Genomic DNA, 19270 nt, shown 5'->3' on the forward strand with positions numbered 1-19270 from the left:
AACAGAATAGAAAGGTGTCCACTCACCAATACTTTACTGTTAATGCACTGAGCCAAAGGCAGCCACTGGAAGACCTCACTGAAGAGCTCAAACATCTGTGATGTGTATTTGGCTTTCACCTCACCCTCAAAGCCATACATTTGGTTCATGTTGTCTGTTTCGTGGTTACCTGCAAGAGTGGAGAGAGAACAAACTCTACCCTGTGATCTAGGAATGTCATTGTTATTGTCATCAACTTATGTTTCAAAAGCCCTTTGGCCAGCTCTCAAAATTTACCTGCAGCCTGTCACTGACCCTACGCAGTGCAGAGTCCATGGAGCACAACCAAGGGCAACACCCATCCAACTGGACCCGATATTTCCAGGTCACACAGGGACAAAGGAGAATGAAAGAAAGTCAGGCAGCCTTCACTCTGGCCCACAGTCTTACCTCAGTCATCACTGCAGACCCCCAAATCCTTTACTGATCTGGTGCAGAGACACAGTTGGGCTCAGCTACCAAGCTAGCTCAAGGCCAAACTGCAGAAAATCTGAATTTGCAGAGACTTCTGTAGCTGCCTTCACAGCCAGCAGATACCGCAAACAGCTGTACAGCCAGTACGGTGTGGTCAGCACTGATGAGGAAACCAATATGTGTGCACACCAAGCCCCCACAAACATACCCTGAAACGAAAACAGGAAGAGTTGGAGCAGCAGAGATCTGTCAGCATCTGTGGAGAGAAAAGGTTCTGAAGAAAAGTCATCCTAGACTCTAAACATTAACTCTGTTTCTCTGCCCACAGGTGCTGCCAGACCTGCTGAGTTTCTTCTGTCCTGCTTTTATTTCAGATTTCCAGCATCCGCAGGATGACATTTTCACCAGATAACCTGTTTTGTGATGTTGATTTTATGATAACAATTGGCCAACACATCAGGGAGAACTCTGCAAAACAGTGGCAGTGAGATCTTTGGGGTTCACCCGAGATGGCAGATGGGTTCATGTCTCATCCAAAAGATGACCCCACTGACAGTTCAATACTCCCTCAGCACTGCACTGAGGTGTCAACCTTGATTTTAGTGCTCCAGTCTCCAAGTGGGGATTTGACCTAACATCCATGCGCCTCAGAGATGAAAGAACGACCACTCAGTCAAAGCTGACAGTAAAAGGCATTGTATGGCTGCATGGGCAAGATACCAATAGGACAGGAATGCAGTCCTTGTGGCAAAACATTCTGGTGGAAGGAGAATAGATGGAGAAAGGTAGGGTAGTGACGGTAGAGGGATAAAGAAAAGGCAGCAAAGAAGTGGAACGGATGAAATGACCTCTGATCAGTGGATGCTCTTTTCTTACTTTCAAAAGATTATCTGAATTTATTCTCAACTAATTGTGTGCTGTCTAATCCTCCTTTTTCAACCCCCCCCCCTCATTTTTGCTCACTTTTGTGCTATTTGCATTTTTCTCCCCAGTTCTCTGTGTCAGTTCGTCTAATGGGATTAGATTTCATCATGGTGCCAACTGTGAGTCAGTAACTTATTGCCAAAACACAACTGAACACCAGCTCAATGTACATCAGCTCATGTGGTAGCACTTGTACACAGGTTTAGGATTCCAGTACAGCCCCTCCCCTCCCAACTTTCACAGACTTGAGCACATCATCTAGACTGACCTGCCCATGCAAGTATGAAGGAGTGCAGCACAGTTGCACAGCAGACAAACAGAGGTGATTTCTGTCCTCAAGTGAACATAAAATCTTCTATGGCACCCACTTGGAAGAGCAGGGGAGTTTTCCCGTGTCCCAGGCTAATGGTTACTATGGATCAGTGTTGCAATGGATTGGTCAAACTACCAGCCTCCTGTCAAGTATTTAATCAGTGCTTCTCAGTTCATCTAATTTCATAACTACATACTATTTTGTCTCCTCTCATCCCTTCTCTCTGCCCTAACTTGAAATACTCCTGTTCAGTGTTTAGCTTCTGTTTCAAACGCCCAGTGTGTGGGCCAGTAAACACGATGAAATATAAACAGGTAGCAGCTGCCAACATTTAAGCTCTGCTCCCTCAACAAACTTATCCGCCAAGTCCCCTCTTATTTCTAGTTACCGCCCTTACTTGGGGACTAGAATTTTCCTTCGCTCCATTTAATTTCTCTGATTTGCCACCACTTTCAGTTAACTCCCGTGCTTGCCAATTTTCTGGCTGCTACTCTCTGTTTTTGAAGTGGGAAGGGATGCTTTCCTGGCAGAAAGTGAGGACTGCAGATGCTGGAGATCAGAGTCGAGAGTATGGTGCTGGAAAAGCACAGCAAGTCAGGCAGCATCCGAGGATTTGTGGGTCCACAAGCCTCATTCCTGATGAAGAGCTAGTACTCCAAATGTCGACTCTCCTGCTCCTTGGATGCTGCCTGACCGGCCGTGCTTTTCCAGCACCAGACTCTCAAAAGGGATTCTTTTTTGCCTCTTGTGGACCAGGACTGTTGCCCGTCCCAACAGCTGGTCGGAATCTTCCTCACTTATAGAATCAAGAGGCAGTCAGGAGGCAGCCAGTTGTCTATTGTCTGTGCAGGCCTTCTACAAGGGAGTAACTAAATCTCACCATCTCTGCAAATTTCTTCCCTTCAGATAATTACCAAATTTTCTTGATGTATCCCTGGTTATATGGGATATCTTTTAGAGGAAGGTTCCAGGGCTCAGGGAGCTGGAGTGAAAGGGAAACTGTCCCCTGAACAAGAAAAAAAACCCATTTAAGATCAAAGGGTCAAGACATACCTTCAAAGAAAAACTGATGAACTTGATGGCTCACTGAGTGTGGGCGCTTGGTGTGCACAAATTGGTTGTGTTTCCTATGGCACAACAGCGACTACATTTCAGAAGTATTCCATGTGCTTTAACGGGCTTTGGGGTATCCTGAAGTTAAAAGAGATTGCACAGCAATGCAGGTTTTGGGGCGGGGCAAATTGTGCAGTAGACTATTAACCCACAGGGCCAGGCTATTCCTCTTACAGACGTGGGTCAAACCCCACCATGCCAGTTGGTAAAATTAAGATTAAGTACTAAGATCTGGAATACAAACATCATGGTGACCATGACAACCAACAGTGATGGGAGTTTAAAAACAAAACACCTGGTTCAATAATGTCTTATAGGAACAAAAAATCCACCATTCTTACCTGGGCTGGCCTACATGTGACTCCAGACTCTCAGCAGTGCAGTTGACTTGCAAGTACCCTCTGCCGTGGCCATTCAGTTCAAGGGCAATTAGGGATGGGCAATAAATGTACATCCCGTGAAAGAGTAAAACAAACAGTTCTTACAAAAGTATCACAGGGAATATAAATCTTACCTCTGAGAACGTGGAAGTGATTTGGCAAAAGCAGCTTAAACCCAAACAGGACTAATATAACCTCCACAGAAAATGACCCTCGGTCTACAAAATCTCCATTAAATAACTGAACAGCACGCAGATTAAGGAAGAAGAACTGAATTAGCAACGGAGAACACCGGACAACGGAGAACACCGGACATCGGAGGACACCGGACATCGGAGGACACCGGACATCGGAGGACACCGGACATCGGAGGACACCGGACATCGGAGGACACCGGACAACGGAGGACACCGGACATCGGAGGACACCGGACATCGGAGGACACCGGACATCGGAGGACACCGGACATCGGAGGACACCGGACATCGGAGGACACCGGACATCGGAGGACACCGGACATCGGAGGACACCGGACATCGGAGGACACCGGACATCGGAGGACACCGGACATCGGAGGACACCGGACATCGGAGGACACCGGACATCGGAGGACACCGGACATCGGAGGACACCGGACATCGGAGGACACCGGACATCGGAGGACACCGGACATCGGAGGACACCGGACATCGGAGGACACCGGACATCGGAGGACACCGGACATCGGAGGACACCGGACATCGGAGGACACCGGACATCGGAGGACACCGGACATCGGAGGACACCGGACATCGGAGGACACCGGACATCGGAGGACACCGGACATCGGAGGACAAACACCGGACAACAGAGAACACCGGACAACAGAGAACACCGGACAACAGAGAACACCGGACAACAGAGAACATCAGACAACAGAGAACACAAAGGCAGGGAGCAACAACAAATATAGTGCGAGGTTCTGTGAATGCACACTCGCATCTCCAGCCCCCCAAGCTGTTTTATATTCGTGATATTTCTAGTAGAAGTCCTGTAATATACGCTGCCCATGGGAAAGACGATCCAGAATCCCATCACAGCAATTGCTGAGTATTTGCTGCTTTGTTGGGTAGCTTTTACAAAGGTACAGAGGCCCAAGGTCTGAACTGAGATTGAGCTGTCACTCTGTTGTCCTGTTCGGCTTATGAGAAGATTTGGAATTTGGACAAACAACATATTGTTGCACCAGTACCACTGAAATCCATTCTCCGAAAAAAATGGCTCTGTAAGGCTTAAAGACAGTAACAGCACAATATGTCCTGAGGGAGTGAAACCGAATCCAGTGTTAGATATCCAGGTCTCTTTAAGGGACAACAAAAAAAAAATTAATTAACTCGCTCAGACTTTTATTACACACCCCTGGAGCAGGCTAGATGCGAACCCAGGCTTCCTGGATTAGAGGCAGGGTCACTATCATTGTTTCATAAAGGCCCACCGAAGGGTCAATAAAACATCTATTTTCTAACCAGCGTGTTCAGAGATGTTATTACACACACCTGCAGCAGGTGGGACTTGAACCTGGCCTCCTAGTCCGGGGTAGGGACATTGCCACTGCACCACAAGAATGCCCGTAAGGGTCAATGACAAAACTATCTTTCTCATCAACCTGTTCAGAGATGTATTACACACCTCTGGGGCTGGTGGGACTTGAACACGGGCCTTCCAGTCCACTGGCAGGGACACTACCACTATGCTAATAGAGGGCCCCCTGTCTCTCTCTAAATTTTAAAAAATGTTATCTCTTTGTCTAATCAAGCTGCTCAGTTATATAACCACACACCTCTGTAGCAGGTGGGACATGAACTCTGCCTTCTGTGCCACAAGAGAACCACTACAGGGGGCAACAAAAAACAGCTCCAGAGCTGACTGAGCACAGGTGATGTTTGTTGGATTTCTCACAGGGCAGTGTTCCTACCTCTGAGCCACTAGTATCCCGGTTCAAGTCTAACCTGCTCCAAAGCCATGTCATACATGTCTGAGCAGGATACTGAAGAATATGTACAAGTGAACCACACAATGTTGGCCAGTTCAGAAAGGAAAAATGGAAACTGGCGTTTGTGCGAAACTATAGGCTTACAATAAAACCCTTGTAAATCCCTGAAACTATGTGGTGCCTAATTCAACTTGTGGACATCGGCTTGTTAAAACCTGGAATTGGACCAGCCAGATAAACAATGGGCTAAAACAGTATGTCAGAGGCTGAGAATTCTACACTCAAGTAACTCCCCTTCTGAATTCCAAAAGGCTGCCTCTCATATCCTGGTCTCAATCAAGACTGTGATGGAGTACTCCCACTTGCTCAGGAGAGTACAGCCCTGACAACATCTAAGTAGCACAGCCACCAATCAGGAGCCTGCTTGACTGGCATCCCATTCAACACTTTAAATGTTCACACCCTCCAGTGATAGCAATGTGTACCACTTACAAAATGCACCATAGTGACTCACCAAAACATCTTGGGACAGCACCCACCAGAATATAGGGAGCAGAGGAGTAGAAACACCACTACCGCCTGCTCAGAACCAGGCACCATTCTGACCTAGAATGATATCACCATCAGTTCAGTAACATTGGAACAGAGTCATAAACCCTCCTCCAGAACAGCACCATGGATGCCTCCAGATCCCAAGGATTGCAGTGATTCAGGAAGATAGCTCAGCTTCAAGTGAGAGTTAGGTATGGGAAAGGACTGTTAGCCTTGCCAGAGATGCCCACATTCCATGAAAGACTGCATTCATAGAAATCTTAGTCAAGTTGCTTTGGCCTCACAAACCCAAACATGTGTGGGGAGAGAGGGAGAGAGAATTGTACTCAACCACTACATAGTGTATGTTATTGTCTTACACGGTGGATGATAAAGGAATGGCTTGGCTTGGCATGGTGGTTCAGTGGTTAGCACTGATGCCGCAAGGTGCTAGGGACCCAGGTTCAATTCCCCCCCTCAGGCGATTTTCTGTGTGAAGTTTGTACATTCTCCCTGTGTCTGTGTGGGAGACCATGTGCTCCGGTCTATTTCAACAGTCTGAAGTGGATTGGCCATGCTAAATTGCCCATGTTGTCCAGGATTGTCCAGGCTAGGTAGATTGGCCATGGGAAATGTAGGGTTACATGGATAGGATAGGACTGGGTCTGGGTAGGATGCTCTTCAAAGGTTTGGTGTGGACACGATGGGCCGAATGGTTAATGCTCCATTGGGCCAAGTACCAGAATGGTGACGCTTACAGAATGGGATGACAGCAAAGGGTCAAAACCAGTGGAGAAGACGAGTGAGGAGAAACAAACAGACAAGAAAAGAAACAGACACAGGCTTGGACACCATTTTCTCGTCAGCAATATGACAGTCATGCTCAAAGACACAACACTCTGTGCGCATCACTGTGCAGTACTTCTATTCATCTGCACTCAATGGTTGGGAACATTTGTTTCTATGGCATTTCATATTAATTTCAAGCCCCATTTCAGAATGCAAACGCAGATCTTACTCTGAGCCGTGCTGAGGGATTGCCGGATTGTTGGAGAGGGTGCCTGTTAGCTGGAACTCTAACCTGAAGCCCTATCTGCACCCTCAGGTGGATATAGCTGCACTACACTGTCAGGAGGCAAGATCAGAGTCCAGTCTGGCCGGGTGGTGGAGGCAGTAAAACGCAAACATTTTACAAGCACTCGAAGCACCATGACCGTGAGTCACAACATGGGATTGGGCTTGGTCGCTCTTTGCTGGCCAGCATGGACATAGCAAGTTGAATGGCCTTCATTCGTGCTGCAAACTTCTATCATTTCATGCCTGTTCTGTGAGCCCTGCAGCATTTTTGACCAAGAGGTTAGGGAGGACTCAATGCCCTGGGCAATACTTACAGCTAAACCAACATCACCACCACAGGTTCACTGTTTAATTCTCCTGTGGATGGAGTTCCATATTAGCTACACAACCACTATACACTGCACTTCAAAAGGAGTCAAATAGCGACAAGGTGCTTTCAGATATTCTGAGCATTGTTTTACACGCACAGCTTGTTTATTTTCTATCCCTCACAGAATTGCACTTGTACCTCACTCACTTTCTCAAGACTCCCTTAATGTGAAAAGGATACATAAGGATTAGACTCTGAAGGTAATCCATTGAGTTCAAATATATTCAACAGGTCATAGTACTGTCCGTGAATGTCTCCGCAAATGGTAATGGACTCTTTCTGAAAGAGAAACCAGTCAGCTTAGTATAAATGTGTAACAGAGGCACAGATAGAATAGACAGACAATCAAACCTTTTGCTATCAGAAAACAACAGAGGAGTCTCTGAGGCCATGGGCAGTTTATACAGTAATGATCCCATTCAAGTAACATCTGACAAAAAGACTCATTGGCCAGAAACATCACTCTGTTTCGCTCTCCACAGATGATAAGTGACCAGCTGAGTATCTCCACCATTTGTTCCTTTTAGATCAGGATGCTTCTTGATAGATGTTGACCAGGATAGCAGTAATAGGAGGCCCTTAACTGTCCTCAGCACGTGCTGCCCAAACTAAATTAGTTACAGTGACCTCAACTATAAAATGTGAGACAGGCAACCAGGGTTGTGTTTCGCCAGGATGTTGATTACTTCATCGATGTCCTGAAACTCTCAGGCACATGGAATTGTGGGCGAGACGCAAGAGGGTTGGAATTGTCCTGGAGTAGCTAGGGTGGCAGTTTCATCCAGGAAGAAAAAAAATATCAAGGGGGTTAAACTTTAAAAAACAGAATCGTAAAAATGCAGCAGGAAAATGTTAAACACCATTGGTTCAAAGAGAGTTCTTCTACCTACTACCCCTACCCAACATCAGTATAACCTTCGACTGTCACACAGCAGCTTTCACCTTTGGTGGACAAGGAGGCAAAGTATTTGCACAGAAAATTGGGATATTGTCAAAATCCTCACACAGCGCTGCACAATAGCAGATATCTACTCCACGTTGCTTTAATACAGAGGCACATCTTGAGCTTTTGCTCCTCTCTGTGGGTTCTATATTTATAGAATTCAATAACACAGAAGGGGACATTCAGACAATTGGGTCAGTCCTTTGGAAGAGTCATGCAATTCATCCCTTTCCTCCTCATTAGAGGAACAAGAGTGGGTCATTCAGCCCCTCAAGCCTGCTCTGCCATTCTGGACATGGCTGATCATTTGCTGCAACACTATATTCTTCTGCTAGTCCCATACCCCTTGATGTATTTAGTAAGTAAAAATTCATCAATCTCTATTTTGACTCTCAGAGTTGAGTGGTAGAGAATTCCAAACATTCACTACCCTCTGCACCAAGATGCTCCTCCTCATAGAATCCCTACAGTGTGGAAGCAGGCCAATTGGCTCATCGAGTCCACACTGACCCTCCGAAGAGCATCCCACCCAGACCCACCCCTCCTAATCTATCCCTGTAACCCCATATTTCCCACGGCCAATCCATCTAACCTGCACATTCTTGCAGTCCAAAATGACTTAACTCTAATCTGCAACTCTAATGTGCCCCTGGTTCTAAACCTCACATCCAGGGAGACATCTTTTCCGCACCTACTATGTTGATCTCTCTCAATTTTGTTTTTAAGTTTCTGGGAGTTTCGGTTTCTCCTTTTTCTAAACTCCAGAGAATACAGGCCCAGTCACATCAATGTCTCCTCACAGGATAGTCTGCACCATCCCAGGTGCCAACTTGGTGAACCTGCACAGCACTCTATCCCTATCTATGAGAAAACAACCAGGTATGTACACAAAACTTCAGGAGCAATCTTCCCAGTGTTCTATACAATTGAAGCAAAGCTTGTTTTGTTCCTATATTCAAATCTTTTCGTGATAAAGGGTAACACACGGTTTGACTTCCGAATTACTTGAAATTAGTGACACAAAACCATCACTAGTTCCAACCCATTTGTGTCCACAGCAGGACTACAAGTCAATCAAAGTCCTTACCTCACTGAGCATGATTTCAACTAAACTTGGGAGTTTTGATAAGACTTCTTTCACTTGGACCAGAATCTGTAAAAGACGACAAGATAAATCAGTAACATGAGGGAAACAGAACAATGCTCCTGTCGGAAAGAGGCTATGTGTGCGCCGTTTCTGTAATGTATTCTGCATGTGCATTATTTCACAAAATTCTTTCTGAAGGCACAGAAAATTGACCACACAACTAAATTCAAAAGATAACATCGGAATGGACTATATACAGGAGATAGAGTCACTAAGTCATACACTATGGAAACAGACCATCTGGTCCGACTCACCATGCCAACCAGGTTTTTAGTCCCATTTGCCTGCGTTTGGCCTATATCCCTCCAAACCTTTCCTCTCCATATACCTGTCTCAATGTCTTTTAAATGTTGTAATTGTATTCACCTCTACCACTTCCTCTGGCAGTTCGTTCCACATACTCATCACCCTCTCTGTGAAAAAGTTGCCCTTCAGGTCCCTTTTAAATTTTCCCCTTTCACCTTAAACCTATGCCCTCTAGTTTTGGCGTGCCCTTCCTGAGGTAAAGACCTTGGCTATTTGTCTCATGATTTTATAAACTTCTATAAGATCAGCCCTCAGCCTCCGGTGTTCGGCAGAAGGTGGGGGGGATGTCCCAGTCCATTCAGTTTGTCCTTGTAACTCAAACCCCCCCACTGGGGTGGACAAAGTTAAAAATCACACAACACCAGATTAGAGTCCAACAGGAAGAGTTGAGGTAGATAGTTTAGATTAATTCAAAATGAAAATAGGTAAGCACATGGGGGAGAAAAAACAAATGGATGGATATGGAGATAAGATTGGAACAAAGTTTGAGAACAGACTGAATGGAACATAATAAACCTGTTGAACTATAACCTGATGTTATGCGATTTTTAACTTTGCACAACAGCAACATGACATCCCAACTCCTATACTCAAGAGAGTCAAATGCCTTCTTCAGCACACTGTCTACGCTGTCTTGCCAAAATGCAACAGCTCCATCTGCCACTCCTCAACCCATTGGCCCAGCTGATGAAAATTTCACTGTCCACTACACCCAAATTTGGTGTCATCTGCAAACTCACTAACAGTGCTTCCTAAAGTCTCATCCAAATCATTTATATAAAAATGTCAAACAAGAATGGACCTGGCACCAATCCTTGTGGCACTACACTGGTCACAGTCCTCCAGTCCAAACAATAATACTCTACCACCACCCAGCCAATCATGTATTGAACTGACTGGCTCTCCCTGGATCCAATGTCATCTAACATTATGAACCTAGTCGAAGGCTTTGCTAAAGTCCATGTAGACAAGGTCTACCGCTCTGCCATCAACTATCTTCGTGGTCACCTCTTCAAAACATTCAGTCAAGTTTATCAGGCATATTTTCCCACTTTCAAAGCCATGATGACTCTCTAAGCAGCCCTTGCCTTTCCAAATGCATGTAAATCCTGCCTCTCAGAATACTTGGAGGGGATTAAAAAAGGATTAAAACATTGGTCTCAAAATGTTAACTCTATTCCTGTTTCTGTACATGCTGCCAGGTCTGTTGAGTTTCTCCAGCATTTGTCTTAATTTCCCACAGTATAAAAGACAGAACGAAGAGAGAGAGAGAGGGAGAACGAAGAGAGAGAGAGAGGGAGAACGAAGAGAGAGAGAGAGGGAGAACGAAGAGAGAGAGAGAGGGAGAACGAAAAGTCGGATCGTGGGAGAACGAAGAGAGAGAGAGAGGGAGAACGAAGAGAGAGAGAGAGGGAGAACGAAGAGAGAGAGAGAGGGAGAACGAAGAGAGAGAGAGAGGGAGAACGAAGAGAGAGAGAGAGGGAGAACGAAGAGAGAGAGAGAGGGAGAACGAAGAGAGAGAGAGAGGGAGAACGAAGAGAGAGAGAGAGGGAGAACGAAGAGAGAGAGAGAGGGAGAACGAAGAGAGAGAGAGAGGGAGAACGAAGAGAGAGAGAGAGGGAGAACGAAGAGAGAGAGAGAGGGAGAACGAAGAGAGAGAGAGAGGGAGAACGAAGAGAGAGAGAGAGGGAGAACGAAGAGAGAGAGAGAGGGAGAACGAAGAGAGAGAGAGAGGGAGAACGAAGAGAGAGAGAGAGGGAGAACGAAGAGAGAGAGAGAGGGAGAACGAAGAGAGAGAGAGAGGGAGAACGAAGAGAGAGAGAGAGGGAGAACGAAGAGAGAGAGAGGGAGAACGAAGAGAGAGAGAGGGCGAACGAAGAGAGAAGAGAAAGAGGGAGAACAAAGAGAGAGAGAAAGAGGGAGAACAAAGAGAGAGAGAAAGAGGGAGAACAAAGAGAGAGAGAAAGAGGGAGAACAAAGAGAGAGAGAAAGAGGGAGAACAAAGAGAGAGAGAAAGAGGGAGAACAAAGAGAGAGAGAAAGAGGGAGAACAAAGAGAGAGAGAAAGAGGGAGAACAAAGAGAGAGAGAAAGAGGGAGAACAAAGAGAGAGAGAAAGAGGGAGAACAAAGAGAGAGAGAAAGAGGGAGAACAAAGAGAGAGAGAAAGAGGGAGAACAAAGAGAGAGAGAAAGAGGGAGAACAAAGAGAGAGAGAAAGAGGGAGAACAAAGAGAGAGAGAAAGAGGGAGAACAAAGAGAGAGAGAAAGAGGGAGAACAAAGAGAGAGAGAAAGAGGGAGAACAAAGAGAGAGAGAAAGAGGGAGAACAAAGAGAGAGAGAAAGAGGGAGAACAAAGAGAGAGAGAAAGAGGGAGAACAAAGAGAGAGAGAAAGAGGGAGAACAAAGAGAGAGAGAAAGAGGGAGAACAAAGAGAGAGAGAAAGAGGGAGAACAAAGAGAGAGAGAAAGAGGGAGAACAAAGAGAGAGAGAAAGAGGGAGAACAAAGAGAGAGAGAAAGAGGGAGAACAAAGAGAGAGAGAAAGAGGGAGAACAAAGAGAGAGAGAAAGAGGGAGAACAAAGAGAGAGAGAAAGAGGGAGAACAAAGAGAGAGAGAAAGAGGGAGAACAAAGAGAGAGAGAAAGAGGGAGAACAAAGAGAGAGAGAAAGAGGGAGAACAAAGAGAGAGAGAAAGAGGGAGAACAAAGAGAGAGAGAAAGAGGGAGAACAAAGAGAGAGAGAAAGAGGGAGAACAAAGAGAGAGAGAAAGAGGGAGAACAAAGAGAGAGAGAAAGAGGGAGAACAAAGAGAGAGAGAAAGAGGGAGAACAAAGAGAGAGAGAAAGAGGGAGAACAAAGAGAGAGAGAAAGAGGGAGAACAAAGAGAGAGAGAAAGAGGGAGAACAAAGAGAGAGAGAAAGAGGGAGAACAAAGAGAGAGAGAAAGAGGGAGAACAAAGAGAGAGAGAAAGAGGGAGAACAAAGAGAGAGAGAAAGAGGGAGAACAAAGAGAGAGAGAAAGAGGGAGAACAAAGAGAGAGAGAAAGAGGGAGAACAAAGAGAGAGAGAAAGAGGGAGAACAAAGAGAGAGAGAAAGAGGGAGAACAAAGAGAGAGAGAAAGAGGGAGAACAAAGAGAGAGAGAAAGAGGGAGAACAAAGAGAGAGAGAAAGAGGGAGAACAAAGAGAGAGAGAAAGAGGGAGAACAAAGAGAGAGAGAAAGAGGGAGAACAAAGAGAGAGAGAAAGAGGGAGAACAAAGAGAGAGAGAAAGAGGGAGAACAAAGAGAGAGAGAAAGAGGGAGAACAAAGAGAGAGAGAAAGAGGGAGAACAAAGAGAGAGAGAAAGAGGGAGAACAAAGAGAGAGAGAAAGAGGGAGAACAAAGAGAGAGAGAAAGAGGGAGAACAAAGAGAGAGAGAAAGAGGGAGAACAAAGAGAGAGAGAGGGAGAACAAAAAAGAGAGGGAAAACAAGAAAGAGAAAGGAGAGCGACAGAAAGAAAGGAAAGCACAAGAAAGAACAGAAAGCAAGAGAAAAAAGCACGAGAAAAAAAGATGGAGAAAACGAGAGAAAAGAGGGAGAGAGAGAAAAAAAAAAGAGAACGAGCGCACCCAAGTGAACTAGGGTTGAAGTATATCATCATAGTGACTTCAGCACAGAAGGATGTGCCTCTTTGTCTGCAGGTTTTGAAATGCTCATAAGCCACAGCCTCTCTTGCAGGCCAGTTTAACTTGTTAGACTGCCAATGTACTTGGCAAGTTTTACCAGGTGTCTAAATGAAACTTTCCCAGCAACGTGTTGATCTTCTAAATATAGTTGTTCCAAAAAGAAGCATTAAAGGTTCGAAGCCAGCAAAAACCTCTCATCAAAAATAAAGTTTTTGCCACGGAAAGGCTGGTAAGGAGCAGGATTATGATTCAATATATTAAACCTTTAAATAGGTGAGAAGGAAGCGGAAATAAGGAAGAGAAATGAAAGATGAAAGGGTGAGACAATATTAATAAGCATATTTCCACAAGTTTTATTGCTGTAAATGACAGCTAATGTTTCAAGGTCATAATGTGGGAGCTGCAAATCAATCAATAAAACAGACTGGACTATGACAACTTGTATTTCACACAGTGCCTTTATGTTAGTAAAGTTTATTTGGTGCGTTATAAAAATAAGACAAAACAAGAGCGCCTGTTGTTTCTGTGCTTCTGTCACACTGCTCTGGGTAAGCCATGATATTGAAGATTTTCAATCTTGTGCCATGTAATCCTGACATCACCTGGTTACAATGTGCTATAGCAAGCCTTTGAAATGGACCCAACAGCAGAATCATCCTCCAGCTGAAGTCGGAAAACATCCACGCTGCTGCATGTTTCCAGTGGGTACAAGTTATAAATTTAGGTTACATGGAGTGTGCAATACAGCACATCAAAGAACTGAAAGCTAATGCCAGTAATAGTGACCGTGAAACTTCATTGATAATGGGTAAAAAAGATCCTTTAGAGAAGGAAGTCTGCTCTGCTTACCTGGGGCCTGGACTGTGTGAGACTCCAGACCCATAGCATTGTGCTTGACACTTAACTATGTTCTGAAATGACTAGCAGGTCATTCAGTTCAAGGGCATTTAGAGATGGACAACAAATACCTGCCTGGCCAGCAGTGGGAGTTTCGGCCCATAGATCAATGCAGGTGTTTATGCTCCACACAAACCACCCCCAACTCCGAGCCAAATCTTCTTCCAAATCGATCTCTAACCTTCTCTCCTTTCTCCCTCACATGCTTGTCGAGAATCCCCAAACCGGCAAGGTCAGCATTGATTGTGCATTCTCAACTGCCTACAGGGTAGTTAAGAATTATCATGTTGCATGTAGGCCTAACCCTTAAGTTCGTCTCTCTCACTCCTTGAGGTAGCAAGCTCCACGTCTGCACCACTTTCTGGATAAGGAAGCTCCTCCTGACTTGCTTACTGAACTCACCAGTGATATTCTTAGATTTGTTTTGATCCCATCCATAAGTGGGAACATTTTCTCCTAAGTCTACAACAGCCAAATGAACAATAATTTTCAAACTCTCTTCCGGGATACTCCCCAGCCTTCACTTTTCTAAACACTTTTCCCCAAGCGGTTCAATGTTTTCAGATCTCCTCAGTTCTACAATTGCAAATGGAAGTCAGATCACCTTTCCTGAGTTGGAAACCAGCAAAGGATGACCACTCAAAGCTCAAGGACGCTCATCAACCAGGAAGCATGAGCATTTGGCCACAACGCTCAAAGTCATTACTTCCCAGACAGCATGGGTAAGTCCCTAGGGAAAGCCTAAGAAAGACTGGACAGTGGTTTAACACGAAAAGTGAGTGAGTACAATATGCAGTGTCAAGAATAGTCACAAACTGCAAAGATATAGGATGAGTAATGGAAACAGAAGAGACCAGAACCAATTAGTAGGAGCACCTTACCCTTAGACGAATGAGCCACACTGTCAACAAACACATCAGTCTTTCACATGCCCAGGGTCTGCTGTTAACTACCGCGATTGGAGAAAGCCACGGCTCCTTACCTGATAAGCACATTTTCTGTGCAATTTCTTCTGATCTTTAAACCACTGCATTAGCTCTTTCATGAACTTTAAAGTGACTTTCCCATCTTCCAGTTTGGGACCGGTATAATCATCTTCGATTGCTAAATACAAAATTAAAGGTGGGAGACTGAGAGATGGTGACATATGCAGCATCAAAAAATGCATTACATCTTCCCTTCTTTATTTGGGCATTGCTGGAAAGGTCAGCATTCGTCATCCATCCAACTAGGAACGGATAACTGATGCTGACCCAGCCAACAATGCCTCCATCCTATGAAAGTAGCTGTATTTAAGGTGTGGTGAGCCACTGCAGTCTTGCACCCACAGTGCTACTAGGGCAGTAGTTACAAGGTTTTGATCCAGTAATAGTGAAGGTACAACACAATGCAGTTCCAAATTAGGTGCCAGGTTTGGAGGGGTTATAGTTCCAAATCAGGCTAGTGTGCGGCTTGGGAGGGCAAAGCCCAGGTGATGTTTCCTATGGATTATGTTCTGCTTGTCCTGTCACAGGTTTGGAAGGTGCTGAAGGAGCCTTGGTGTGTTGCTGCAGTCCGTCTTGAGGATATTGCAGATTGCTGCCATGTTGCTCCAGCAGCCGGCAGTGAATGCTGGAGGATGGGTAGCTTTGTTTTGGATGGCAAGATTTGAGTGTTGTCAAAGCTTCAGTCATCCAAGCAACTGGAAGTCAGGATGTGAATCACTCTCTACACAACTCCTGCTCTATGACCAGCTCTTGCAGCCAGACTATGTGTGTCCAAGTGTTTGGTCAAGGGTGATCCTAAGGAAGCCAATGGAGGCTTTGGTGATGGCAATGCAATTGAATGTCAAGAGGAGTTGATCAGATTTCTTGCTATTTGAACCCAATAGGAATTGGAGAACGAGGGAGGGCAAGCATAAAATGCAAGAGGGAGTAATTTTGATGGCACAAAACACTTTTTTTCCCCCACAAAAGTGATCAAACATGCAGCAGACTGGTAAATAGGAATTTACCAAAAAGGGTGACTGACAAAGTCCTCAGAACAGAGGTTACCTCAAGTTACTGAAGGTAGGTAAGGAGGGAGTGGGGAAATCAAGTACATATTACTTGATATAAGTAACCTGCAGATCCCTGGTGATTTCAAGTTTCTCTTCACATATCTAGATTTTTATCCCTTTTTTTGGTCACTTAGGAGATTGCATGACCAGGATGGGGAAGTGGGATGCGAGAGAGGGAGGAGTCAGCAAAGTGTTGCATCTGGTCATCTCCTGACCTTTCACGTGTTTGTTAGCAGCATAGCTGTGACATTGACTGCCTGGGATCACCTATGGAGAGGGGGACTAGTGCCAGCAGAACCAACAGTAGAGGCAAAGGATTAGCAGAAGCGGCAGTGAGAGAGATGAGACCTTGGAAAAGAATCAAGCGTCCATCACATTGTAAACAAATAAGAGCCTATTGCCACAAGCCATCTTCAGTTACCCCTATCCTAGGAGACTGACATAACGGCACAATAGCATAACAGTCATGTTAATAGATTTGTAATTCAGAGATCCAAGTTCAAACCTCACCATGTAGTTGGGTCATTTAAATTGAGTCAATCTTTTAAATCAGCAATAAAAAGTCATGGTGACCACGAAACCACAGTTACCAGATTGTTTTAAAAATCCATGCCCAGGAGGAACTTGCTACCCTTACCCAGTTGACTTTTAACTGCATTCTGAAATGGCCCAGCAAGTCTGACACGTTCAAGAAGTTGGATCACCACCATCTTATCAAAGGGGCAATCAGGAACAGTCAATAAACACTGGTTTTGCTAGAGACATCCTGATTCCTTTCATGAATAAATGTTTAAAAACCTTTTGAGGGTGGAAGGGAGAAAGCAGATTGTACTGCACATCATCTATTCAGCAACACGAAAGAGAATGCTTTTATCTCAAACATTGCAAATGCTATTTCTAAGGGGGAAAGGGGAATTTATTCTGGCAGTTATCCTTCAAACCGCACTTAAAAAGTGGTCTGTATATATTCAGCCCCCTGGCTGGGCAGAAGCTTTCTTGTCCCAACTTTGAAGGTTACTCTGGGAACAAAACCTATTTATTTTTAGACGAGTTAAAGCCACAAGCATCATAACAACTTGTGATATCAAGTCAACAACTCACAACAGCTTTCAGGGGCACCAGCTGAGAGATGAAAGATGAGGGAGAGCAGCAAAAAGTTCATGGAAATGAGAACACAAAATAGGAGACACCTCAAACACTACAACAGTGAGGTCTTAATTTGCCAATCCAAGCTCCCATCCACTAAGAAAGAAAAGTTAGTCTTTTGCACTGAATTTAGATAGGAATTTGCATCCCTGTCACTATTACCACTTGTTTGCTTCTCTGAAGGTGGAAATGTCATGCTGGTTCCTTGGATGCTGAGTACACTTTATCGTCTCTCATTCATGGCCGATCTTCACAACAACACTAGCAGCAAGGAAAACTGGACCACAAGAACCGCCTAAAGGTTTGGGCACCCACAGGTTTAAACAAAAAGCAGCGGGTAGCAAAAAAGAACTGGAACACCAGCTGATTTCCTCGTTGCAAAACCAAAAGGCACTAACTGGAACAAGCACTCACCCAGCCAGAACATACTCATGTCACCCAGCCACCTGACAGCAACAAACACAAACTGAAGATGAAACCCTGGATTTCCCGAATTGGGAGGAAGCCACTGAAAATGCTGCCTGTCAGATCACGTCACTCTCTGCATCAGGAGGGGGACCATTAGCTGCTCCCGGACGACCAACGCAGAGACTTTTCGGATGAATTTGTAATCATGGACCCTGACCTACATCAATTATATAACACAATATTGTTTCTTTCAGGACAAGCTTGTATTTTTGTGTCCTTGCTTTGAGCTTTAGTAGATTAGATTAGATTACTTACAGTGTGGAAACAGGCCCTTCAGCCCAACAAGTCCACACTGACCCACCGAAACACAACCCACCCATACCCCTACCCCTACATTTACCCCTTCACCTAACACTACGGGCACTATAGCATAGCCAATTCACCTAACCTGCACATCTTTGGACTGTGAGAGGAAACCGGAGCACCCGGAGCAAACCCTTGCAGACACGGGGAGAATGTGCAAACACCACACAGACAGTCGCCTGAGGCGGGAATTGAACCTGGGTCTCTGGCACTGTGAGGCAGCAGTGCTAACCACTGTGCCACCATGCCACTCAAAACTTGAACATCTTAAAAACTTTCCTCTCCGAGCAACCTCCTGCAGCTCTGATAACTTTGGACCTCTCGGGCTATTTGCGTGCTAGTCAGCACTTTCACATACATGGCCCCTTCAGAGGTTAGGCAGCCAGTCCACTCTTCGGGACACACATAAGAGTCTCGCACGGCCCCTATCAAGTCCACCACTCATTCACATACTATTTCACTACTTCACAGACCCCTGGAATGTCTCCATGGATATTCACCATTGAGACATGCAGATTGCAAAATCTGAGGTCCAAGCCTTGCCCTGAACTAATGCAGCTGAGCTGAGCACAGCTGCAGAATGGGAAGGGGCAAATGGTCTCAGGAAAGGCAGGACGAAAAAAAAAATCAGCCAAAGTTCACACGATGCTTTCTGTGGGCAAATCTCTGAGCAGCACTTAACTTCAAAACAGAAGAAAGAGTAATAATAACTCAAGGGCGTACTGGAGGTATCCTGGAACCTGCACACCAGCAAGACTCAGCATCATCAGGAAATGTGCCAAAAAAACCTGTGGTGAAATGAGAACTTTTTACATTAAAAAAAGGTGCTCTGAGCCAAACAGCACTGCCTGAAGGGATGGTGAAAGCAGATCCAACAGGAACTTTCAAAAAGGAACTGGGTCAAATTAGACAGCTCTTTTGATGGGCAGACAGGGGCACAATAGGTCAAACAGCCCCTTTCTGGGTGAAGTAGTTCTAATAAAACAGAAAATGCAGTCGGAGCTTGATCCAAACATAGGTTCAGTGTGAAACATGAAGTCTCCATTCTTAAAACAGACGGTCTAAAATACTTACTCATACTCTCTATGTCTAAAGAGTCCACTACTGATCTCTTCAGTTCATCGTTTGCTATTGCACGTTCAAACGCTTTCTGTTTGACAATTTTGTTACATTCTTGGTATTTCATTTTAGCATCTTTATCGTTTGGCTTCACCTTAACGACCTGCA

At 45.1% G+C, this 19270-nt stretch overlaps 1 protein-coding gene across 1 annotated transcript in view; it reads right to left on the reverse strand.

Annotated features, from left to right (window-relative positions):
* The window catches only part of ppp5c (protein phosphatase 5, catalytic subunit), a 46141-nt gene that overhangs the window by 11238 nt on the left and 15633 nt on the right, over positions 1 to 19270 (reverse strand). The window contains exons 3-8 of the mRNA XM_043680841.1: positions 19118 to 19265; positions 15071 to 15192; positions 9164 to 9229; positions 7314 to 7412; positions 3318 to 3423; positions 27 to 169 (exon numbers count right to left, since the gene is read on the reverse strand). Of these exons, the coding sequence (XP_043536776.1) occupies positions 27 to 169; positions 3318 to 3423; positions 7314 to 7412; positions 9164 to 9229; positions 15071 to 15192; positions 19118 to 19265 (684 nt within the window). The remainder of the gene's footprint in view (positions 1 to 26; positions 170 to 3317; positions 3424 to 7313; positions 7413 to 9163; positions 9230 to 15070; positions 15193 to 19117; positions 19266 to 19270) is intronic.

The sequence above is a fragment of the Chiloscyllium plagiosum genome, chromosome 41, assembly GCF_004010195.1.
Source record: "Chiloscyllium plagiosum isolate BGI_BamShark_2017 chromosome 41, ASM401019v2, whole genome shotgun sequence".
NCBI lineage: Eukaryota > Metazoa > Chordata > Chondrichthyes > Orectolobiformes > Hemiscylliidae > Chiloscyllium > Chiloscyllium plagiosum.